Source organism: Sciurus vulgaris (assembly GCF_902686455.1).
Source record: "Sciurus vulgaris genome assembly, chromosome: 10".
NCBI lineage: Eukaryota > Metazoa > Chordata > Mammalia > Rodentia > Sciuridae > Sciurus > Sciurus vulgaris.
In genome coordinates, this window is record NC_136470.1 from 114,671,937 (window position 1) to 114,691,952 (window position 20,016).

The 20,016-nt window shown below is 49.8% G+C and overlaps 3 protein-coding genes across 6 annotated transcripts; 1 reads left to right on the plus strand and 2 right to left on the minus strand.

Moving 5' to 3' along the window:
* Positions 1–613: 613 nt before the first annotated feature.
* On the minus strand, positions 614–8,577 carry CCDC71 (coiled-coil domain containing 71). Of its 4 annotated transcripts, none has more exons than XM_079155555.1 (2): positions 8,306–8,577; positions 614–2,140 (listed from the first exon to the last, which is right to left on the minus strand). In XM_079155555.1, the coding sequence occupies exons 1-2, from the start codon at positions 8,449–8,451 to the stop codon at positions 769–771; spliced, it is 1,518 nt and encodes a 505-aa protein (XP_079011681.1). In that variant the 5' UTR covers positions 8,452–8,577; the 3' UTR covers positions 614–768. The 4 variants fall into 4 exon arrangements, with proteins under 4 accessions (XP_079011681.1, XP_079011683.1, XP_079011682.1 ...); XM_079155557.1 differs by lacking the exon at positions 8,306–8,577 and adding an exon at positions 5,632–5,731; XM_079155556.1 differs by lacking the exon at positions 8,306–8,577 and adding an exon at positions 4,294–4,814.
* On the plus strand, positions 8,514–13,268 carry KLHDC8B (kelch domain containing 8B). The gene is made up of 6 exons (XM_079155617.1): positions 8,514–8,646; positions 9,546–10,053; positions 11,095–11,259; positions 11,588–11,812; positions 11,906–12,007; positions 12,403–13,268. Exons 2-6 carry the CDS (start codon positions 9,678–9,680, stop codon positions 12,597–12,599), a joined length of 1,065 nt encoding a protein of 354 aa, XP_079011743.1. The 5' UTR covers positions 8,514–8,646; positions 9,546–9,677; the 3' UTR covers positions 12,600–13,268.
* A 107-nt stretch (positions 13,269–13,375) lies between these two features.
* CIMIP7 (ciliary microtubule inner protein 7) lies at positions 13,376–15,505 on the minus strand (the record flags this gene model as incomplete). The annotated part of the gene is made up of 2 exons (XM_079100443.1): positions 13,376–14,521; positions 15,463–15,505. 2 exons carry the CDS (start codon positions 15,503–15,505, stop codon positions 14,043–14,045), a joined length of 522 nt encoding a protein of 173 aa, XP_078956569.1. The 3' UTR covers positions 13,376–14,042.
* Between the last annotated feature and the right edge of the window lie 4,511 nt (positions 15,506–20,016).

Here is a 20,016-nt window from a genome sequence, read left to right on the forward strand (position 1 = left end):
TGTCCAGTCCTTTGCCACCAACTGGAGAAACAGAGGTTAGTATATTCTCAGGAGAGGCACCTCAACTCCTTTAAGTCTGACTCTATCCCAGACAAAGCCAGGCTGTCTGCTTGGCCACCAGTCTCTCTTCCCTGGCCTAAAATACTGCTAGCTGCAAGGTTCCCCACTGAGTTGCCCAGTCCCACTATATGGGGTCTGACAGGATAAAATCTGGGGCAGCCTCAAGGTGAGGTATCCTATCTCACAGTGGCTTTACCTTTGCACCCATGGGATGTCTCCCACATACCCACAGAAGTCAGTACCCAAGTTCTCACTCATCTTTCCATAGGGGACTAAGAACTTCCCCTTCTGCCATCCCACCTTATCACTCAAATTGATGACCTGGCTCAGGCTACTAGGACCCTCTCTGGCAGTCCTGAGACTACTTTCCCTATATGCTCAAGCTGGTTTGCCAGCAGCCACACACACAAAAAAAGACCATGGAGGGTGGGCAGAAAGACTAGAAGGTGGAAAGGTATAAAACGTGATAGATGGAACAGTGGACATACAACTTGAAGAACAAGTACAGTGCATTGCACCATAAGAACACCCCTCCCACCACCCACCCCACCACAAATCCTCCAGTTTCTGAAAGGAGACTGGCAGTCGCTGGGGCCCTGATGAGGTACCCAGAATCCTCAAGGTTGCAGAGATCACAGGCATGGCACACTGTGCCACTGGCCACACACAAAGTTGGGCTGTTTTCTCAAACATTGCTGTATGAAGGAATCAGGCTGTTGAGTATGGCAGCAATGGCTGGAGCCATATTATAGGAGACAGGTTCACACGGAGTATCTGCTGGGCTCGCTGTCGAACCTCATCATCTGAGGACTGCCTGTCTACCTTTATGGCCTGGAACTTTAGGAGCTTTGCTGTTCCCGGTCCCAGCCATGCCTTTGGAGATTGGGGCCCACGCCGTGTTCTCTTCTTGGGAGGAAGGTCCTTTGCTTCCTCAGCCCTTTTCCTCTTCTGCCCCACAGTCTCAGAGTGGCTTTTCTGGCCCTTCCTTGCAGTCCTGGATTGAGCAGATCCCTTTGGCCTGCCCCTGCCCTTGGGCTGTGTCCGAGCCACCTTGGCCTTGGCCCTGGTCTGCACTGCCTTGGCCTTAGCCTTGACCTGTGCTGCCTTGGCTTTGGTTGCCTCGGCCTGCGTTCGAACCACACTGGCATGGGCACAGGCAGCTTTGGTTAGTGTTCGAGCTGCCTTGGCCTGGGCTGATTTGGTGCTCAGGGCAGACTGCCCTTTCATTTGCAGGCCACTGAGGGAACCAGTGGTTCTACAGGTCTTGCTCTGGAGCCCAGTTCCTTGTTGGGGTCCAGACCCAGGGCCTTTGGGAGTCATACACTTGGGGCCCTTGTTTGTGGTTTTTCTGGGAGCTTTGGGCCGGGGGTTCCCTGAACCCTTCCCTGAACCTTTTCGTAGTTTCAGGGGAGAGTCCCCAAGTGAAAGTTTTAGTGACTGTGCCTTGGCACCTAAGCAGGGCACGGGAGTCTTGAATGGAACCAGAGCCTCAAGGACAACAGAAAGCCGCATGGCAGGGTAGACACCTGGATACAGGTGAGCAGGGAAGCCCACTGTTGCACCTTTGGCACGGCTGGCACTTGACTGCTTCAGGGAACTCAGCAGCAGGTTGGTGGTAGCGTGTTTGGCGAGGGCTGGTGTGGACCCTTTGGCCAGCCTGCCAGACAGTGGCATGGGGAGCAGTGTGGCCCTGCCTGAGGGCAGCTGCATGGCAGTTCGGGGAGCACTGGCTGGAGGTGACGTGGTAGCTGGGATGGGGGCACGAGCTTGTAGTTTCGTCTGGCTTGGAGGGTTGGCTGTACATGAACTATACCCATAGACATCACCACTGCGCAGAATGGTAGGTTGGAAGCCATCATCTCGCAGGCCCTGTAGGAAGGCCACAAGCTGGGCCTCTGTGGCACTGAGATCCTGGCTCATAGGGTTAAAGACAAGCAACGCCTCTTCCAGGGCCTTCTTCCCTGCTGTGGAGATGCGAGACCAGGAGTGCACAGCTTTTTCCTCCACATGCTGCACCACCACACTCATGGCATTAGGCACTGCAGATCTGCCTAGGTATCCGCAAATCAGCACTTGGCACCTCCAAGGCAAGAAGAAAAGAGTCAATAAGAATGGCACCAAGATATGGAGCCAAAGCAGGTAGACAGGTCTATCAGGACCCCCATTCTCCATGTCAGTGAGGGAACTAGTCAGAGTAAGTCACTCCCTGGGGTGAAACCCTGGTCTCATGACCCTCTACCATTTTGGAGTGGGTATTGATTAGCCATTTTTCAGTATACATGCTCAGAAGAACCTTAGACACCCAATCTGCTGCTGGGTTCCTGGAAATATTTAAATCTAGTTAATTTTAATTCATGTCTACGTTTTCTTTTTCTCTTTTTCTGTTTTGAGACTGGATCTTGCTATGTTGCCCTGGCTGGTCTTAAACTTGCAGCCTTAAGTGATCCTCTTACCTCAGACTCCCTAGTAGCTGGTGTGTAGCCATCCTAGACTTAAATTTTTATTTTCTTTTTTTGTGGTTCTGGGGATCAAATTCAGGGCTCTGCCCAAGCTAGGCAAGTGCTCTACCACTGGGCTAGTGTTCTAACACTACATCCCCAGTCCTTATTAAATCTATATTTTCTGATGCCAAAAACTTAGATAGCCCTGGGAGCGCAAGCCAATATCCCTGTCTTCAAGAAGCCTGGTCCAGAAAGCAAGCCACAGCCACCATTAATGCTCTTAGGAGTGTATGGTGTAATGGAGCTTCGCTTCCAATAGGTCAAGAAAGAACTCCTGCAGGAGGCAACATCTAGCTAGGATGAATAATGAATAAAAAAAGTACCAAGTGGAAATGAAGGTTATGTACTAGCTCTGAACTGTGAAAGAGCAAGGCACATCTGATATTAGTCTGGGGCCTGGCTGAGTCTAGCTGGGAAAACTGTTTAAGGATACGACTGTTTCTCAGTTCTGAAGTTTTGCCAAAGGGCCCAGACTTACACTCAAATGTCCATGCTTATCTCTGTGCCTCCAGCTGCTGGTGCTTAGTGCTGGAAGAATGGGAGGATGGACTCCCTGCCCACTGGAAGTTCTGCTTTCAGAAGCTACTTGGCAGTCCAATTCCTTGCTTTAGAGTCATGGAGACCAACCCCAGGAAAAGACAGGGACTCATTAAAAAGCTGATGAGTAGCAGGTGCATATGAAATCTCTAGGCAACCAGGTAGCCTGGGGGCCAGGCAGCCAGACCAAAAGCCCAAGCTTTGAAGTCAGGGACAAAAGCTCAGAGGTCAGCAGACAGCAGAACATCCTAGTTAGAGTTGTCTGGGAACCCTCAGGTTGTCCCAGGCTTCTCTGAAGCTGTTGCTGTCAATCATGGCTAGTATCTATCACCCAACCCAGTTTCCGGTTCCCATAGGCAAGTGGCAGCTCCCCAGCTGCACTGGAGCATTCAAAGATCAGCTGGGATCAGGCAGGTCCCTGGGGCCTTGAGGACCGTCTGTACAGCTTGTTCCCACTGCCCTAAAGGAGCAGATGAAGTCTTCAGAATCCCCTGGAGGAAGTGCCCTAGGGCTCTTTGTTTGGAAACATTCTTGGATCCTCAGGTGTCTGAGGCACTTCCTCTCCCCAGAGGTCGCTCTACAAGCACAATCCTTGCACATGACTTTGGTTCTTTTATTTATTTATTATTATTATTATTTTTTTTTGAGGGGATGTAATTCCCAGGGCAGTGAAGAATAGGGAGGGGCCTATTTCCCACCTGCAATCCCCGGTACAGATACTGGGGGTGACCCAGGGGCTCTTTGCCCAGGTCAGTGGGAACCCAGGGTAAGGGTCTTCTCAGCTTTCAAGAGGCTTCGGAAACAGGATGCAGCCGGGCCCCAGACTTGCCTTCACATGTACCTCTGGGGCCAGCAGGGGAAGTTGACCGAAGATGGGGTCGGGCGAGGCGCCAGCCAAGTGAAATGGGGTCAGGGGGCATATCGGGGCCCTCTGGCTGGGAGTCCGCGTCCCTGGGGCCCGAACGGCAGAGGGGAGGCGGGGGTCACAGCGGCAGCAAAATGTGTGGGGTGGGCCGTCCTAGCTCGACCCCTACCGTGCAGCCCCAGGGTGGGGTCGCTGAATGGGGGAGGGGCGGGGGTCTGGGCCAAACCGGCGGAGAACGCGGGTTCGTAAACTCAGCCGCCCGGCCCCTCCGCCCTGCCGCCTCACAGGCCGCCACTCCGCGTCGCGGCTAGGCCTGCGGCTCCAACCTACCGGCGCCGCCGCGGGGACCCAGGACGCGCCTCTGCGCCGCCTCCGATGCTCCAACATGGCCGCCCGCTGCGCGCCGGAAGTGTGCCATGCTTCCGCTTCCGGTACCCGTCCCGCCCTAATGACCCTTGACCCCGACACCCCATTTCTCCACAAAGTCTTGTGGGCGAGGTAGATTGGGTACCCGGGAGGGCTGCCTGGAGGTGGTGGCCACGAAGACTGCCACAAACCCATCTGGTACAATGCAGGGGTTTCAGTAGCAAAGGTGCCCTCTAGCGCAGCCCCTGGTAAGACTCACTGGAGTCTAGCTAGGACAGGATTAGTGGCCATCTGACATCCTTTCTAAGAGGCCTTTGTAATGCATTGACATCTGGGAGTGGTTCCTGGCAAGGGCCAGGCCATTTTCCACACTCTGGTCCTCCTGTAGAGACTGACAAAGCCTACTTCTGTTCCAGGTACCTAATCAGAGGGTGAAAGGAGTGTTCCCTAACAGGAAGTGTCTCAGGGTATCCCCTGTTGTGCAGAAAGGGTATCTCCTCTGAGGGTAAAAGGCCCTCCTCTCTAACTAAAAATGGAGCCCACTGCACATCACAAGAAAGACTGGTATACCCATGTGATCACAAGTGCTATACAGAAGCCCAAAGGCGTTCATGTCCAGTTTTTAAACCATAGTATACCAGTTTGGGCCTGAGTACACTTACCCAAACATTTGTACACTAATGTAGTGGAGAGACCCTGGTCCCGCTTCAGCCCCTCAATGGTGCAAAATTCTCACCTCCAATCTTAACACTGCCCAGATTCCTTGTCCTTTTCTCTAGGAAACTAGGACATCAATCTTTCCACCTTGCCCTGTAGCCAGCAGAGGGATGGTGGTTATAGGGCCCACTGCCCCACAGCACCAAATTAGAGAACACAGGACAAAATTAGCCTTAGGGTCCTGTGCCTTCAGATGAGGGGTCAGAATGATCTCCACAAGTCTGACCAAAAGTTCCATTTGTCAGGATCTCCTGAATCCGGATTGGGAACCATCATGGGAGTTCTGCTTTCATGGGTGTGATAGTAGGGGCATGAACTTAATCAGAGCCTGAGACAGAAGGCAGAAATATCGCCACAACTCTTGCACCCTAATCTTTGCAATGGTGCCATATTTGTTATTTGGAGGCAGGTAGAGGTCTATTAGCAGTTATAGGAGGATGGCTGGAAGCTTCTTTTAGGGTCCGTGTACTTGTCCTCTTCCTTTGCAATATGACCTCAGAATCCTTGGGCTGCTATCTATAAAGAGGGATCCAGACACCCCTAAATACAAGCACACACTCCACTCAGCAGTGCCCTAAGCCTCACCTGGTGCCCCTAGCTTCTAGGGTCTCCACACTGAGAAGTGCCTTCAAGCATAGTTCAGATGTCCAGCAAGAACTGAAAAATCTCCTGCTTCTCTTGGATCAATACCTTATAGCTCCTGGAAAGGAAGTATGGGGTCTCTTGGGCCAGGGTCTCATAGGCTACGAAAAGGAAGTCCCAACTTGGCATTTCCAACTGTGAACTAGCCTTATCTCTGGCCTGTCCATGGTTGAGAGTCAGGGGCTGGTTTTTCATTTTCAGGCCAATTCAATCTTACCTTCTACTGTGTTGTCTTCCAAAACCAGCAGAAGTTTTGTTCCCCTGTGTGGATGAGCCATGGTTATGCAAACCCAAACCATTTCTGTGAATAGGCAGAGCTTGACCTCCAGGGATGGCACCAGCCCGGGTATGTCTTGGAAAGAGATCTCTCTTTGGTGATATCCAGCCCAGAGCTCAGGGCAAAATGGAGGGTCAAGAAGGGTAGGTCCATTCCTGTCTGTCCCTGCTAGTCATGGGAACAGAAGAGATGGTGGGGGTTAGGGGTATGTATCATAGAGTATCTAGCCCCCTGAGTAGGTGCTGAACTTTCTGCATCCTGGTGCCCAGAAAGTCACACATGGAACTCTCTCAGCAACAATCTGACTTGACTGGACTTTGGTGGATGCTGACCTTAAGACATAAATGGAATCAGACAGGATGAGGCAGGAAGAGTCTACCTCATCCTGGGAAGATGATCCCAGGATCCATCCCCTGTTCTCCATTTGGTATCTTATATGGTCCTAAGTAGACTCTGGACCCATATCCACCTGAGAAGAGAGATTTGGTGGAGATTTAGATATGAGTGAAGGTAGCAGCCAGGGAAAGATTGCCCCAAGAGCTAGAATGTGTGCCAGGAGGAGAGCTGGGGCCAGAGCTTGAGCTACTCCCTGGGGAGAGAAAGGAAGAAGAGCCAGCAAAAGATTTTGAGACACAAGGCAAGCAGCAGGAGGAAGCTGAGGTCACAAAAGATGAAACTCTGAATATGCCAGCAAAACTTCAGCTGAGACAAGCACAACAGAGACCCTCTAGTTTTAGCTCTATAATGACTTTTAGAGAACACTTTTGGAGAAGAAATGGCAACAGATTGAGGTGGCAAAAACAAGGCAGGAGAGCCTATGAGGGTACATGTCTTCAAGAACTTGAGTGGAGAGACTTGGTTCTGGGAGGTGTCTAAGGGCAGGCAGGCAGCTTGTAAGTAACTGGAAAGGAGGGCGTAGGAGCATGGAAAGGAAATAATGTTAAGTGTGAGGGGTCTTCACAGCAGTGTGAGCATCCCATGGGGGGAAGCACCAGTGCTCCAAGTGTGGAGCAAGTCAGGGTGAAGTGGGGTGGGAAGACAGAGGCCTTCTAGTCAGGGTCTATGCAGTCTGTAAATAGTCATGACATCACCATTTCTATGCAGGCTCCTGATTCCAACTGTCAGACCCTGAAAGGATTGAAGGCTCTATGGCCACAGGAAAGAGTTCACTCACAATTTGGAAGGCCAGAATTCAGGCAGGTACCCAAACAGTTCTCCACCCATAACTAATGGAATTTGAGATTGAGGACCTCAGTTCTCATTGCTCTATAGGCCCATGTTCTACACTGGCTTCCTAGAAGGATCATCTGATCTCAGTTGCCCACAGTGGTAACCTTTATACCTCATTTAGTGACTGCTTTCCCTGTCTCTTGCTACTCCTCTGCTGATGCTTTCTGACTTCACCACTCATATGGTGATATGCACTTGTATCTTTGTCTTCAATCTGCTGTGGGAAAACTAAGACAAACACTGTCTGTGAAAGCGGGACAGGGAGCCTTATGCAGTGTCACATACTAGTAATCCCAGCAACTAAAGAGGCTAAGGCAGGAGGATCACAAGTTTGAGGCCAGCCTCAGCAACTTATCAAGACCCTGGACTCAAAATAAAAAATAGAGTTAGGGATGTAGCTCAGTGGTAAAGTGTCCCTAGGTTTAACCACCAGTACCTTGAGAAAAAGAAAGAAAAGAAAGAAAAAAAAAAAAGACAAGGCAGTGAGCTGACAGACAACTGCAAGGACCTCTTCCCAAAGGTTATCTCTGACTCGTACAAGTGAGCCCTCGGCTCAAAGACTCAGCTAATATTCTGAATGCTCCAATGTTCCAAAGATAGATTGGACTAAGGTCTGAGTGTGAGCTAGTTGGGTCTTCACCACACCAATTAGCTCTTACCTAACTCCTGAGTTGGCCCTGGACCCTGAAGATGCAGTCACAAAGTAGCCCCAGAGTAGCCGTCTCAGACTTCACAGAATGAGACCAGTGACCCACTTGGGAGGGCTCTTCTAGCTCATTCAATGCTCAGAGCTACCCAAGAATTCCTTCCACCCAGGCCTGTGAGACCCTGAGGCCACTGTCTGCTCCTCCATCTCCTACTGATCTTAATATGTACTATAGGATCTATTCTGTCCCCTGTATTGTGATCAGGTTAGGGCAATCAGCCCGCAGCCCCCCACTCGAGGCCCAGGCCACGCCCAAAGTGGCCTCCAGAGGGCGCAGCCGCGAAACCCGGAGTTGGGCTCCTCCAAGCTCAACGGCTAGGGGACGGCGCCGGCCCCTCAAGCCCACAAGTACCAGGCCCTGCTCACCCAGGCTGGGTCCGGCTCAGAACAAGCCCTCACCGTACCCGTGATGCGTCGCTCGCCGCTGCCTCATTTCTATCCCCGTCTGAGGTCGGACCCTAAATGCTGGCAGGCCCACGGTCCATATGTCCATTTGTTTGTTCATTTGTGTGTGTTCGTGGGTCTGCGAGCCCTTCTCCGGCCGCGGCATGTGCAGAGTTAAGGCGGGAGGAGGTTTTCCGGAGTCTGGGGAAGGGGGAGCGAGGGGCGGACCCGGTCCAGCCCCGCCCCACGCCGGAGCGGTGCCGGAGCCCCGCCGGAGCCCGGCTTCAGCCTTAGCCAGAGCCGGCGTCAGCGGAGGCGGAACGGCGGACCCCGTACACCGGCGGCACCGGAGCCCCGGCCGGTGAGTCCCGCGGGAGCCACGCTCAGGGGAAGTTTGGGGAGTGGAGCGTAGAGCCCCCAAGCGCACTCGTCCAGACCCACCCCCACCTCAGCAAGCTGGAAGTTTGGGGCCAAGAGGCCATCCTGCTGGAACCAGGGTCTAAGAGTGGAGACCCTCTTAGTAAAGGGAAAGCTGAAGAACTTGAGTCCCACTCGTAAGGGACTCAGAAAATCCAGCTGCTCATTCCTGCAAGAAATGTCCTGGGTTCTAGGACCCCAGAATCCTGTGTTCATGAGATTCCCCAAACCAGTCCCCGCTCCTTGTAGACACCAGGGGATCTGCTAGCGTGGGGAAATTCTTGATGGTGGACCTCCAGGGGAGTGTGGATCCCTGGAACCCGGCCCCTTGAGTCCCAAATACCACGGACCCTGGCCTTCTGCTGGCGAGAATGGTTGAACCCCGTGAAATGGTGTGTAAGGATACCCAGGAGTCAGACTGTTGACAGGTGGGGGACCAGGATGGATGGGTCCCAGGCAGCCCAGGGCACGTCCTTAGCCAGTATGGGGAGGATTTAGCAGGACCTCCCTCATGCAGAACCAGGATGAGGCTTATTGAGAGGGAAGGAAGGGCACTAGGCTGGACAGTCCTGTTCTAGTCACCTTACTTCCACCTAGACCCAGATTGACTGAGTTGTTCCTAGTTGTTAACACAGGGGCCGGGGAGGAGCATCCCTCATGCCCCCATAGAGAGTAGAGCACACTCTGTATCCTCCTTCTCACTACAGACCTAGTCAGAGAGGTCTCTCCCTTATTTTTCCCACCAGTGATTTTGGGCCTGCCCTGCCCTCAGCAACAAGCGACTCATCTGTTTCCTGAGAGGCTGGTCAGTGGCCCTGACCCTGTTTTCCCTCTTTCCTCCAGGTGGAGGAAATCCCTGGACTGCTCAGACACTCCTTGCAGCCTTGGCAGACTCAAGATGAGGCTCTATCATGTCTCCCCAGTGAGGCCTTCAGCCTGAGCAGATAGCATGGCCTGCCACAGGCAGTGAATGACATGGCTGCAGGAAGTGGCCGCACCTTTGCTTGGCAGGTGTTCCCTCCCATGCCCACTTGCCGGGTATATGGCACAGTGGCGCACCAGGATGGGCAGGTGCTGGTGTTGGGGGGCTGTGGCCGGGCTGGATTACCCTTGGATACTGCCGAGACACTGGACATGGCTTCTCACACATGGCTGGCACTGGCGCCTTTGCCCACTGCCCGAGCTGGTGCAGCTGCTGTGGTTCTGGGCAAGCAGGTGCTAGTGGTGGGTGGTGTGGATGAGGTCCAGAGTCCAGTAGCTGCTGTGGAGGCCTTCCTAGCCGATGAGGGCCGCTGGGAGCGTCGGGCCACCCTCCCTCAAGCAGCCATGGGGGTTGCAACTGTGGAGAGAGGTGAGTGGCCTCCCAAGAAAGGTCCCTAAGGTGTGCCCCAATACCCTCCATTCTCTCCTGACTTAGTCCCTTACTCTCAGAGCTGCCCAGACATTGCCTTGCTTCCTGTATCCTCTCCTACCTACCTCTGAACTGGGCTGTGAGATGGGGGTAGAGCCCAGGCTGGTCCCCAGAATGATAGGAGGCCTCAGCCACCACCCTGCCTTATTCCTCATTTCTAAGAGACAGTAGTGGGGGGTGGCCTAATGACTCTCATGGTTATAAATAGTCTGGGGTTGGGGGAGGGAAGTGGGGACCTTGGCTCAGAGCCCAGCATATGCTTAAGTGCTTAGACTCCCCCATTATATACACATACGCACCAGGGATCCTCATATGAAAAAGGCCAGGCTGACCTGGAGATGGTTGCCATGGAAGCCCAGGTGACAGGCACATCACCCCAAGGCCCCAGACATGCACGTAGCTCATCCTGAAGGCCTAACAGAAGGCAAACCTAAACTAGTGTAAGGGTGTGGTGTAAAGGTGCTGGCAGGGAGACTGGTACTCAAAGCTTGTGGCCAACACCTCTATCTTATAGGCCTAAGCCCCTCTCTCAGCCCTACCCCCACCCTCAACTGATCCCCAGTCCCCAGTTGATCCCCAGTCTTCTCCTCAGACTGAGCTTCATGCTAAGCAGATATCCATATGCTCCCCCCACCCCTGGTTTAAATGATCCTTCCCCACACAAGGGATCCCCCACCTGTGGCCACCAGGTCTGACCACTGGCCCAGACCAGCCCTGCTTAGATGCCAGACTTGGTTGCCATAGCGTCTCCAGGGAGACAGAGCTGGATTATAATTAGATCAGCTGCCTCCTGCTCTTCACTCAGAGGGGCCCTGGCCAGAGCGAGAATCCCACCTCTCACAGCTCCTGCCCCAGATGTGTAGCAGAGTTTTTGACAAACACCATGGGTCTCCAGCCACTCTAGGCCTGACTAGGGCAGCTGTCAGGATGGAATGCCCTAGCTAGGCTAGAGTGCAGTCTGAATTACTCTTTTTTATGCAGATGGTATGGTGTATGCCCTGGGAGGAATGGGCCCTGACACGGCCCCCCAGGCCCAGGTACGGGTATATGAGCCCCGCCGTGACTGCTGGCTTTCGCTACCCTCCATGCCCACACCCTGCTATGGGGCTTCCACCTTCCTGCATGGGAACAAGATCTATGTTTTGGGTAAGGGTCTGGGAGACGTGAGAAAGGGATTTAGAGTCCAACAGCATAGGTTGGTGGGATAGAGATCTAGCTCAGTCTGAGATGGTAGAATCTGAGAAACTTTTGTTTGGGGGATCCAGTCCTACTCTGAGACTCTGACTGCTGGTAGTCTGCTGAAGTTGGAAAACCAAACCCCATTGTCTGAGCATCTGTGTGGTGGATGATCCACATGCAGATGTGTACACAGCTGTGCATGGGAGGCTGGGGCAGACAGATCTGCAACTTAGTGAGTGAGGAGCCAACCAAGTCCCCTAGACTCCCTCCCCAAGTGTCCCAATTCCACTGACAGGGGGCCGTCAGGGCAAGCTCCCAGTGACTGCTTTTGAAGCTTTTGATTTGGAGGCCCGTACCTGGACCCGGCATCCAAGCCTGCCTAGCCGCAGGGCCTTTGCTGGCTGTGCAATGGCCGAAGGCAGTGTCTTTAGCCTGGGTGGCCTGCAGCAGCCTGGGCCCCACAACTTCTACTCTCGTCCACACTTTGTCAACACTGTGGAGATGTTTGATCTGGAGCATGGTGAGCAGTGGCTGTCCTGGGCTATTCTCTCTGTGGGATGGAGGGGAATAGTATGTGTTTGTATGGTTAGATGTGACCTCCCCTCTCCTGCAGGGTCCTGGACCAAGTTGCCTCGTAGTCTGCGTATGAGGGATAAGAGGGCAGACTTTGTGGTTGGCTCCCTTGGGGGCCACATCGTGGCCATCGGGGGCCTTGGTAAGTCCTTGTGGGGCTAGGGAAAAGAAGGGAGCCTAAGATAGGAAAGAGTAGCCCCTAGCAGGAATACCCCCTTCTCCAGTCCCTCCAGAGGTCAGGATTTTGTGAGCTCCCTTTCCTTGTCTGTGACATAGGCAGGTTGTGATCTGCCTCATCCAGTGCCTGACTGGGGGTCTGTGTACAATCAGGGCCCTAGGAGACAGAAACAAGACAAGTGACTACTGAATGCATGGCCAAGTGGACAAATCAGAACATAAATCAGTGAATGAACAAATACTGAACAGGGACAATGAGGAGCAAGGCACTTATAGCCTGTCCTGGAGTGATACCCACTGGGCTCAGGGAGCCAAAAGGTCTGGACCCCCCCCCCTTATAACTATCTGTCTCTCCTACAGGAAACCAGCCATGCCCTCTTGGCTCTGTGGAGAGCTTCAGTCTTACACGACGGCGCTGGGAGGCACTGCCCGCCATGCCCACAGCTCGCTGCTCCTGTTCTAGCCTACAGGCAGGGCCTCGGCTCTTTGTTATTGGGGGTGTGGCCCAGGGCCCCAGTCAAGCTGTAGAGGCACTGTGTCTGTGTGATGGAGTCTAAAGGCCTGGTGGGACCTGTTCATTGGGGCAGCTCTGTGCAGAAGCAGGTGTCTGTGGCTCCATTTGCTGCTGAGAGAGCTCTGCATGACTGTGGGATGAGGGAGACACAGGGGCAGGCACTTGAGGCACTCCCGTGGGAGCTTGGATTGGGGAGCCTTTGTCTTTAGCATAGGCCACTCATATGCTCACATCTAACTTTACCACAATACATTCATGACCATATCTAGCTTCACCCTTACCCAGGAACCCCCTAGGCCCTCTGTCCAAGTGGAAAGTGGGGAGCGGGGAGAGCTGGTCTTGCACCCTGCAGGTTAGGCATTGACTACCTAGAGTTGACCAGAACTACCTTAATGGTCATTCCTGAAAAATCCCAGCTGCCAGTCTATCTTGAGGGTTCCTGCAGACTTAGGTGTATTCAGAGAGGGTGAGGGACACAGAGGGAATGGAGGAAAGGATGTAAAAACTGCCAGAGGGCAAGAGAAATGCTGGCTTCGGGCCCTCTACATTGCTGGTTGTATGACCTTGGAAAAATCATTTCACCTCTCTGTGCCTCAGCATCCTCATCTGTGAATGGGGATCTCTGAAACCTTCCTACCCTACCTACCTCACAGGGATGTTGTGAGGACCCAGGGATTTTGCGTATGGAAGTAAAAGTACTACTAAAATCTGATGTGGGGATCCTGGTGTGGACACCCATGTTGCCCTCATGGCCCCTGTCCTTTTTTCAGGGCTTCAACTCCCAGGGATGAGGGAGGTCCACAGGAAGCCTCTTGGATCTAGCCTCTACCCTCAAAGTGACTTGGCATCTCGGCCCCACATAAGCTTTAGCTTTGCCTTAGGTGACACTGGATGACAGCCCTCCTCTACTGTCTTGGATATTCAGGACACAGGTAGGATGACCAGAGAAGAGCTCAGAAAACAAAACTTTACAGGGTTAGGATATACTCCAGTCCAGATCACATTGTCTCCTCAAGGCTTCAGCTCATCTCAAAGGGAGGGGTGGTCTGGTGGATTGGTGGCCAGGGCAGTCTCCCTCTGTGCCAGATGTGGGGTAGCCATCTCTTGAGTAGGACTGTGGGCACTCACAAAACCCCTCAAGGGCAGCAGTATCCTGGAGGAAGCTGCCAGTCTTTCCCTCTTTCGCTAGCCTTTAATGTCTACAGGTAGGAGTCTCTGGCTCTGCTTTCCTTAAAGTTATACTGAGTATAGGGGGCTCACAACTGGGTTTATTGCAATTACAAAGAAATATTTGGGTCCCTGGAACCAACTTATCATGTTCAGGGTAACTGTCCTGAACTCTTGATCCTCCTTCAGGCCTTATCCTTTCTCACTTGGTGGCAGGGCTCCCAGGGCAGCACTGCCCAAGCCCAACAAAGACACCATGGACAACAGTGCCAATGGCTCACCGACCCATGAAACTGCTGTGTACAGACAGATTGCTGTGTCAGCTGTCCTTGTTTAATGCTCCATACCAGTTTAGACACTCAGAGACCCCACTGTGAAGGTAGTGTTGTAGCATCTTGGGTCTTGGGATCCCCGGAAGGTCAGGCAGAATGTTGGTGGCTGGTGTTTGGGGTCCTACCTTGTCACTACCACAGTGGCCACCCCGGGATGGCTGGCAGAAGTTTTGCTGGTAGGTGGTGCTCACATGGGAAGGCTGAACCTGCACAAAGTGGACAAGGCGCTGTGGGAGGCTACTGAGTCCTGGGCCTGGCCGGAAATCAGATTGGTAGGAAGATTCCAGGGGCCGCTGCTGGCTCAACTCCAGCTCACAAGGTGCCCAGCGAAGGAAGGTGTGCCGCTGCCAGAGGCGCTCCAGGTCTTTCCGTCTTCCAATTCCCTGCAGCAGACAGTAGGGGCCCTCCTCAACGGTACGGGCCCTTGGCCCACAGTCTTGGCACCAAGCATTTCTTTGGGTCCCACCTAATCCCAAGTCTGTTTGGTGATGCCTGGACCTTACCTGGCCACCATGACCTGTACCCTGGCCTCACTGGCTTACCTCCTCAGTGATGGAACCATTCTTGTGTAGAAAAGTGGCCCTGAAAAGCCAGTGACCCCCAGCATACTTGCACATAATATTGGGGCAAGTTGGCAGAGGAAACCAAAACAGAGGCACCACTATTAAGGGAATGAGATATTTCTCAGAGGAGAAATATTGTGGGGGAAATAGGCACTCCTCTGCCTTTTTAAAGAACCCTTCCTTCAGGGTCTTATTTGCTCCACCCTACTAACTACTGTGTCCTCAACTTCCACCTGGGCTGGGGGACTGTCCCCTTTCCTGCCCACTTACTTTGTCAAAGGAAGTGCGGTTGTCATGCTTGGAGAAAAAGTGTTGCTGTGCTGGTTCCTTGAAAAACAATGAAAAAGGAAGGTGAATGGGGAAAATGATGCTTATCTGTTCCCCCAGATATTGTTTCAGTGTCCATAATGGAGAGAAACTGCAGAAGCCACCAGCGCTAAACTGCTAAACTTTCAACACTTTGAAAGGGCAGAGACAAATTAAAGCAATACCTTACTCCCACGATATCTTATTCTGGGACTGTCCCTGAAGTAGAAGTTTCTGATGCAACTGGTTGAGGAGTGGGCTGAGGCATCTACCAGGACGTGCTGCCTTCAATGGGGCCCTTTAACACTAGATTGCCATGGACTGAGCTTCAGTTTTCTCTCTGTCCACATTTACTCCCTTTATAGCATAACCATGCTCTGGGTCCTACATTCTGTCTGGAACTACAATTTCTGTCTCTAGCTCAAGCTTTCTCCTGAACTCCTGGCTCAAGAGCCAACTGATATTCCACATTTCCATGTCAACTCCTGATAGTATATCCAAACACATGACTTAACTTTGGATCATCCTCTAAACCCACCTCTACCCACAGCCTCTCCCAGCTCAAGCAATGGCAGCTCCATCGTGCCAAACACCCCAGAGTCCCCTTGGTTCTTTTCTCTCACATTCCACATCCAATGTACCAGGAAATCCTATTGATATTTACTTCAAAATGTATCCATGATAAGACCACCCCTCAGCATGACCAGACTTTTCCCTGGTTCAAACCACCTTCTTTTTTGCCTGAATTATTGTAAGAATTTCTTGCCTGGTGTCCCTTTCAAGCTCACCACTCCAGTCTATGGTCCTCTTAGCAGCTAGAAATTCCTTTAGTACATGAATCAGACCACGTCTTGTTTACCACAACAGTTCCTCATGTTTTTTATTATTATTTTTTTAGTTGTAGATGGACAGCATCCCTTTACTTTGTTTATTTTTTTATGTGGTGCTAAGGATTGAACCCAGTGCCACACAAGTGCTAGGCAAGTGCTCTGCCTCTGAGCTACAGCCTCAGCCGCAGTTGCTCTTGTTTGTAACAGCCAAAGTCACAATAGTGGTTCATGAGACCCACATGATACTGATTCTTCCCTCTTGATCCTACCTCCAGTCACACCAGCTTTCTCCCTGCTCCCCAAACATGCCAGACACTTCCTCCTCAGCCTTTGCTCCACCTTTCTTCTGCTAGCCATGCAGTTCCTTCTTACCTCCCTCTTGAGATGCATTCCTTCAGCTCTGTGCAAGTAATCCCATTTCCTCAACTCCACATTTTCTGCCTTCTAACATTCTATATATAATATTGCCTGTCCTCTGATGCCTCCCATTAGAACATAAGTTCTTTGTGGGTAAAGGTATCTGTGTTGCTCATATCTGTAACTCTAACAGAACAAACCCTCCATTCTGCTCAATAAATGTTTGCTGTTAAATCAATGAATAGAGACAGAAGATTCTGGCCCATGAGCATTTGCTGGGCTCAGTTGGGGCTATAGAGCCTTACCCTATTCCCAGGCAGAGAAGGACTGCACCTCAGGCCTCCAGACTTTGGCAGGAGTATCTCCCCAGACCATCTTTAACTTCATGCCACCCCAGAGCCACACCATCCCAGCCACTCAGTTTCTTCTGCCAGAGACCTGAAAAGGCCTGATTTGGTAAGATCACCTTGATCAAGGCAGTGTTCTTAGACTTAACACCAAAAGCAAGAACCAAAATGAAAACAAAAATAATTTAAACTCATTAAATTTTTAAACCTCTTAACCTATGAAACTGTGCATTGGGCACAGTGATGCATGCCTGTAATTCCAGCTACTCAGGAGACTAAGGCAGAAGGATCAAAAACTCAAGGCTAGGCCGGGCGTGGTGGCTTACACCTGTAATCCTAGCAGCTTGGGAGGCTGAATCAGGAGGATCACAAGTTCAAGGCCAGCCTCAGCAATTTAGTGAGGCCCTAAGCAATTGAGCAAGACCCTATCTCAAAATAAAAATTGAAAAGGGCTGAATATGTGGCTCAGTGTTTAGCACCCTCTTTCAATCCCTGGTACAAAAACAAAACAAAGAAAAACCTTAAGGCTTGCCTAGGCAACTAGTGAGAACCTGCCTGAAAATTTTAAAAAGGGCCAGGTGCTCTCTGTTCCTGGCTGTCATGAGTTGAGCAGTTTTCCTCCAGCCAAATGACCTTCCACAATGATGTTCTGCCTCACCTTGTGGCCCAGAGCAATGGAGTCAGCTGACCATCGACTGAACTTCTAACACTCCTTCATGGCTCCAAGAAAGGGAATGGAGCAAGAATGAAGAGGATAAAATACATAAGGAAAGTTCCTGATATGGAAGAAGGGAAAAAAATCAATGTTTGATAGTCCTAGAGGATGATGGAAGGAAGAAAAGGGGATAGAGAAGAGGTACTGTGGATTAAACCCAGGGCTTCATACATGCTAGGCAAGGCCTCTACAACCGAACTGCATCACCAGCCCTTTTTATTTATTTATTTTTTTAAATTTTGAGACAGGGTCTTGTTAATTTGCCCATGCTATCCTTGAATTTGCACTTCTGCCTTAGCCTTCTAAGTCATTGGGATTATAGGTGTGAACCACCACATCCAGCCTTTTTACTGAGGCTTGCATTCCTGCTATCATATCATTTCAGGTTCCATATCCTAGGACAATACAAGGACTGGTATTTGTGGCTTAGATTCCCTTCGCTGCTGCCATGTAAGCCTCCAGACTGCTCCCAGCCTACTAGTTACTGTGTGAATTAGAGAAAGATGCTCCTTTCCCAAGACATTTTACTTTCATCTTCAGAAAATTATCATAATAGAACAAGAAATGCCATATTAGAACAAGGCATGTTACTGCCATAGGCCAGGGAATTGCTGTAATAGATTTAAAAATCTAGGATATACAAAAGACACCCTCTATAACTTATACAACAACCCTCTATCCCTATATATATATTTTGGAATAAGAAGGAAAGGGGAAATAAAATCTGAACAATTTATATAAAAATAAATTAAATAAGGAAAGTTCTTGAAATATAAGCAAGAGACTTTTATGGAAATGAGATTTAAAATTACAGAAAATAAACTAGTTATATTTTCTTTGTACATTTGAATTGATGTAAGTTAAGTCTTCAATTCTCATATCAAAATACAAACTCTCTATGCCCAAGATTTTGCCTTTTATTTTATTGGTATTTTCCCATAGCACCTTACATGTTATTCATGCATGGAAGAAACCAATAAATACTTGTTGAATATAAAAGTAAATTTCTGGGCTGGGGTTGTGGCTCAGCGGTAGAGCACTTGCCTGGCATTTGTGAGGCACTGGGTTTGATTCTCAGCACCACATATGAATAAATGAATAAAATAAAGGTCTATCAACATCTAAAAAATTTTAAAAGAAAGTAAATTTCTAGAAAAGTCAGAATTATGAATGCACTAATCATAAGTATAGTTTCATGCAATTTTTCTTCATTTTTATCCCTCATTTATTTGAACCACATATAAAATTGTACTCATTTTCACCTAATAACCAAAAAATTTGGAGTTTTCCATGTTATTTATAAATAGCTATCCTCCTCAAGTATGTTTTTCAAAAGTAAACTTAAATGTAAGTTTCTCCATTTTCCAGACCAAGTAGAGATCATCTAAAAAATACAGGACTTTAAAAATTTGAAGGGCTGGGGAGATATCTCAGTTGGTAGAGTGCTTGCCTCTCAAGCACAAGGCCCTGGGTTCGATCCCCAGCACCTCAAAAAAAAAAAAAAAATTTGAACACATCATTATATCATACAATAGATGTTCTTATTTAAAAGGGGATGGGAAGCTAGGCATGGTGCCACAGGTCTGTAATTCCAGTGGCTTGGGAGGCTGAGGCAGGAGGCAAGAGTTCAAAGCCAGCCTCAGCAAAAGTGAGGTGCTAAGCAACTCAGTTAGACCCTGTCTCTAAATAAAATACAAAATAGGGCTGGGATGTGACTCAGTGATCTAGTGCCCCTGAGTTTGAACCCCCAGTGCCAAATAAATAAATAAATAAATAAATAAATAAATAAATAAAAGGGGGTGGGAGCTGGGCATGATGGTGCAAACCTCTAATCCTAGCAGTTTATGAGGCTGAGACAGGAGGATCACAAGCATGAGGCTTAGACCCTCAGCAACTTAGTGAGATCTGTCTCAAAATAAAAAACAAAAAAGGTCTGGGGATATGCCTCAGTGGTGAAGTGCCCCTGGGTTAAATACCCAATACCAAAATTAATTAATTAATTAATTAATTAATTAAAAGTGGGGGGACCATAATATCTAAAAAGGTAAAGTAATTTGCCTTGAGCCCCATATCAGTTGTGGGACTCAAACACACTACATTATACTGGCTTACGTCTCCTTCTGCCTCTCCATCATGCTTTGTAATTGCTTAATTATTTATCTCAAACCTTGGCAACAACTGATGAAGTACAAATGAGAAATCACCAAAAGTCTGAAAACCAAAGGTAAACTGTGAGCTTTACCACATCTAAAAAATGATAAGTGAGAGAGCAGAGTGAACAGACAAGAAGGCTGTGACTGTGGCTCAGTGGTAGAACACTAGCCTAGCATGCATGAGGCCCTGGATTTGAGCCTCAGCATCACATAAAAATAAAATAAAGGTATTGTGTCCACCTACAACTAAAATAAAATACTAAAAAAAATATTAAAAAAAAAAAAAGAGGAGGAGGAAGAGAAGCAAGAGGAAGAAGAAAAGAAAGAAAGTCTAGCCAGGCACAGTGGTTCATGCCTGTAACTAACTCAGACTCTCAGACTCTCAGCAACTTGGCAAGATCCGGTCTCAAAATAAAATTTAGTGAGGTGTGGCAGCATGTACCTCTGGAGGCTGAGGCAGGAAACCAGCCACAGCAGTTTATCAAGACCCTAAGCAATTTAGTGAGACCCTGTCTCAAAAAAAAAAAAAAAAAAAAAAAAAATCCTCCAAAACAACAACAATAAATAAATAAATAAATAAATAAATAAATAAATAAATAAATAAAAAGAAAATTTAAAAAGGAGAATGGGGGTGCAGCTCAGTGGTAAAGTACTGCTGGATTAAATACCCAGTACCCCTCCACACCAAAA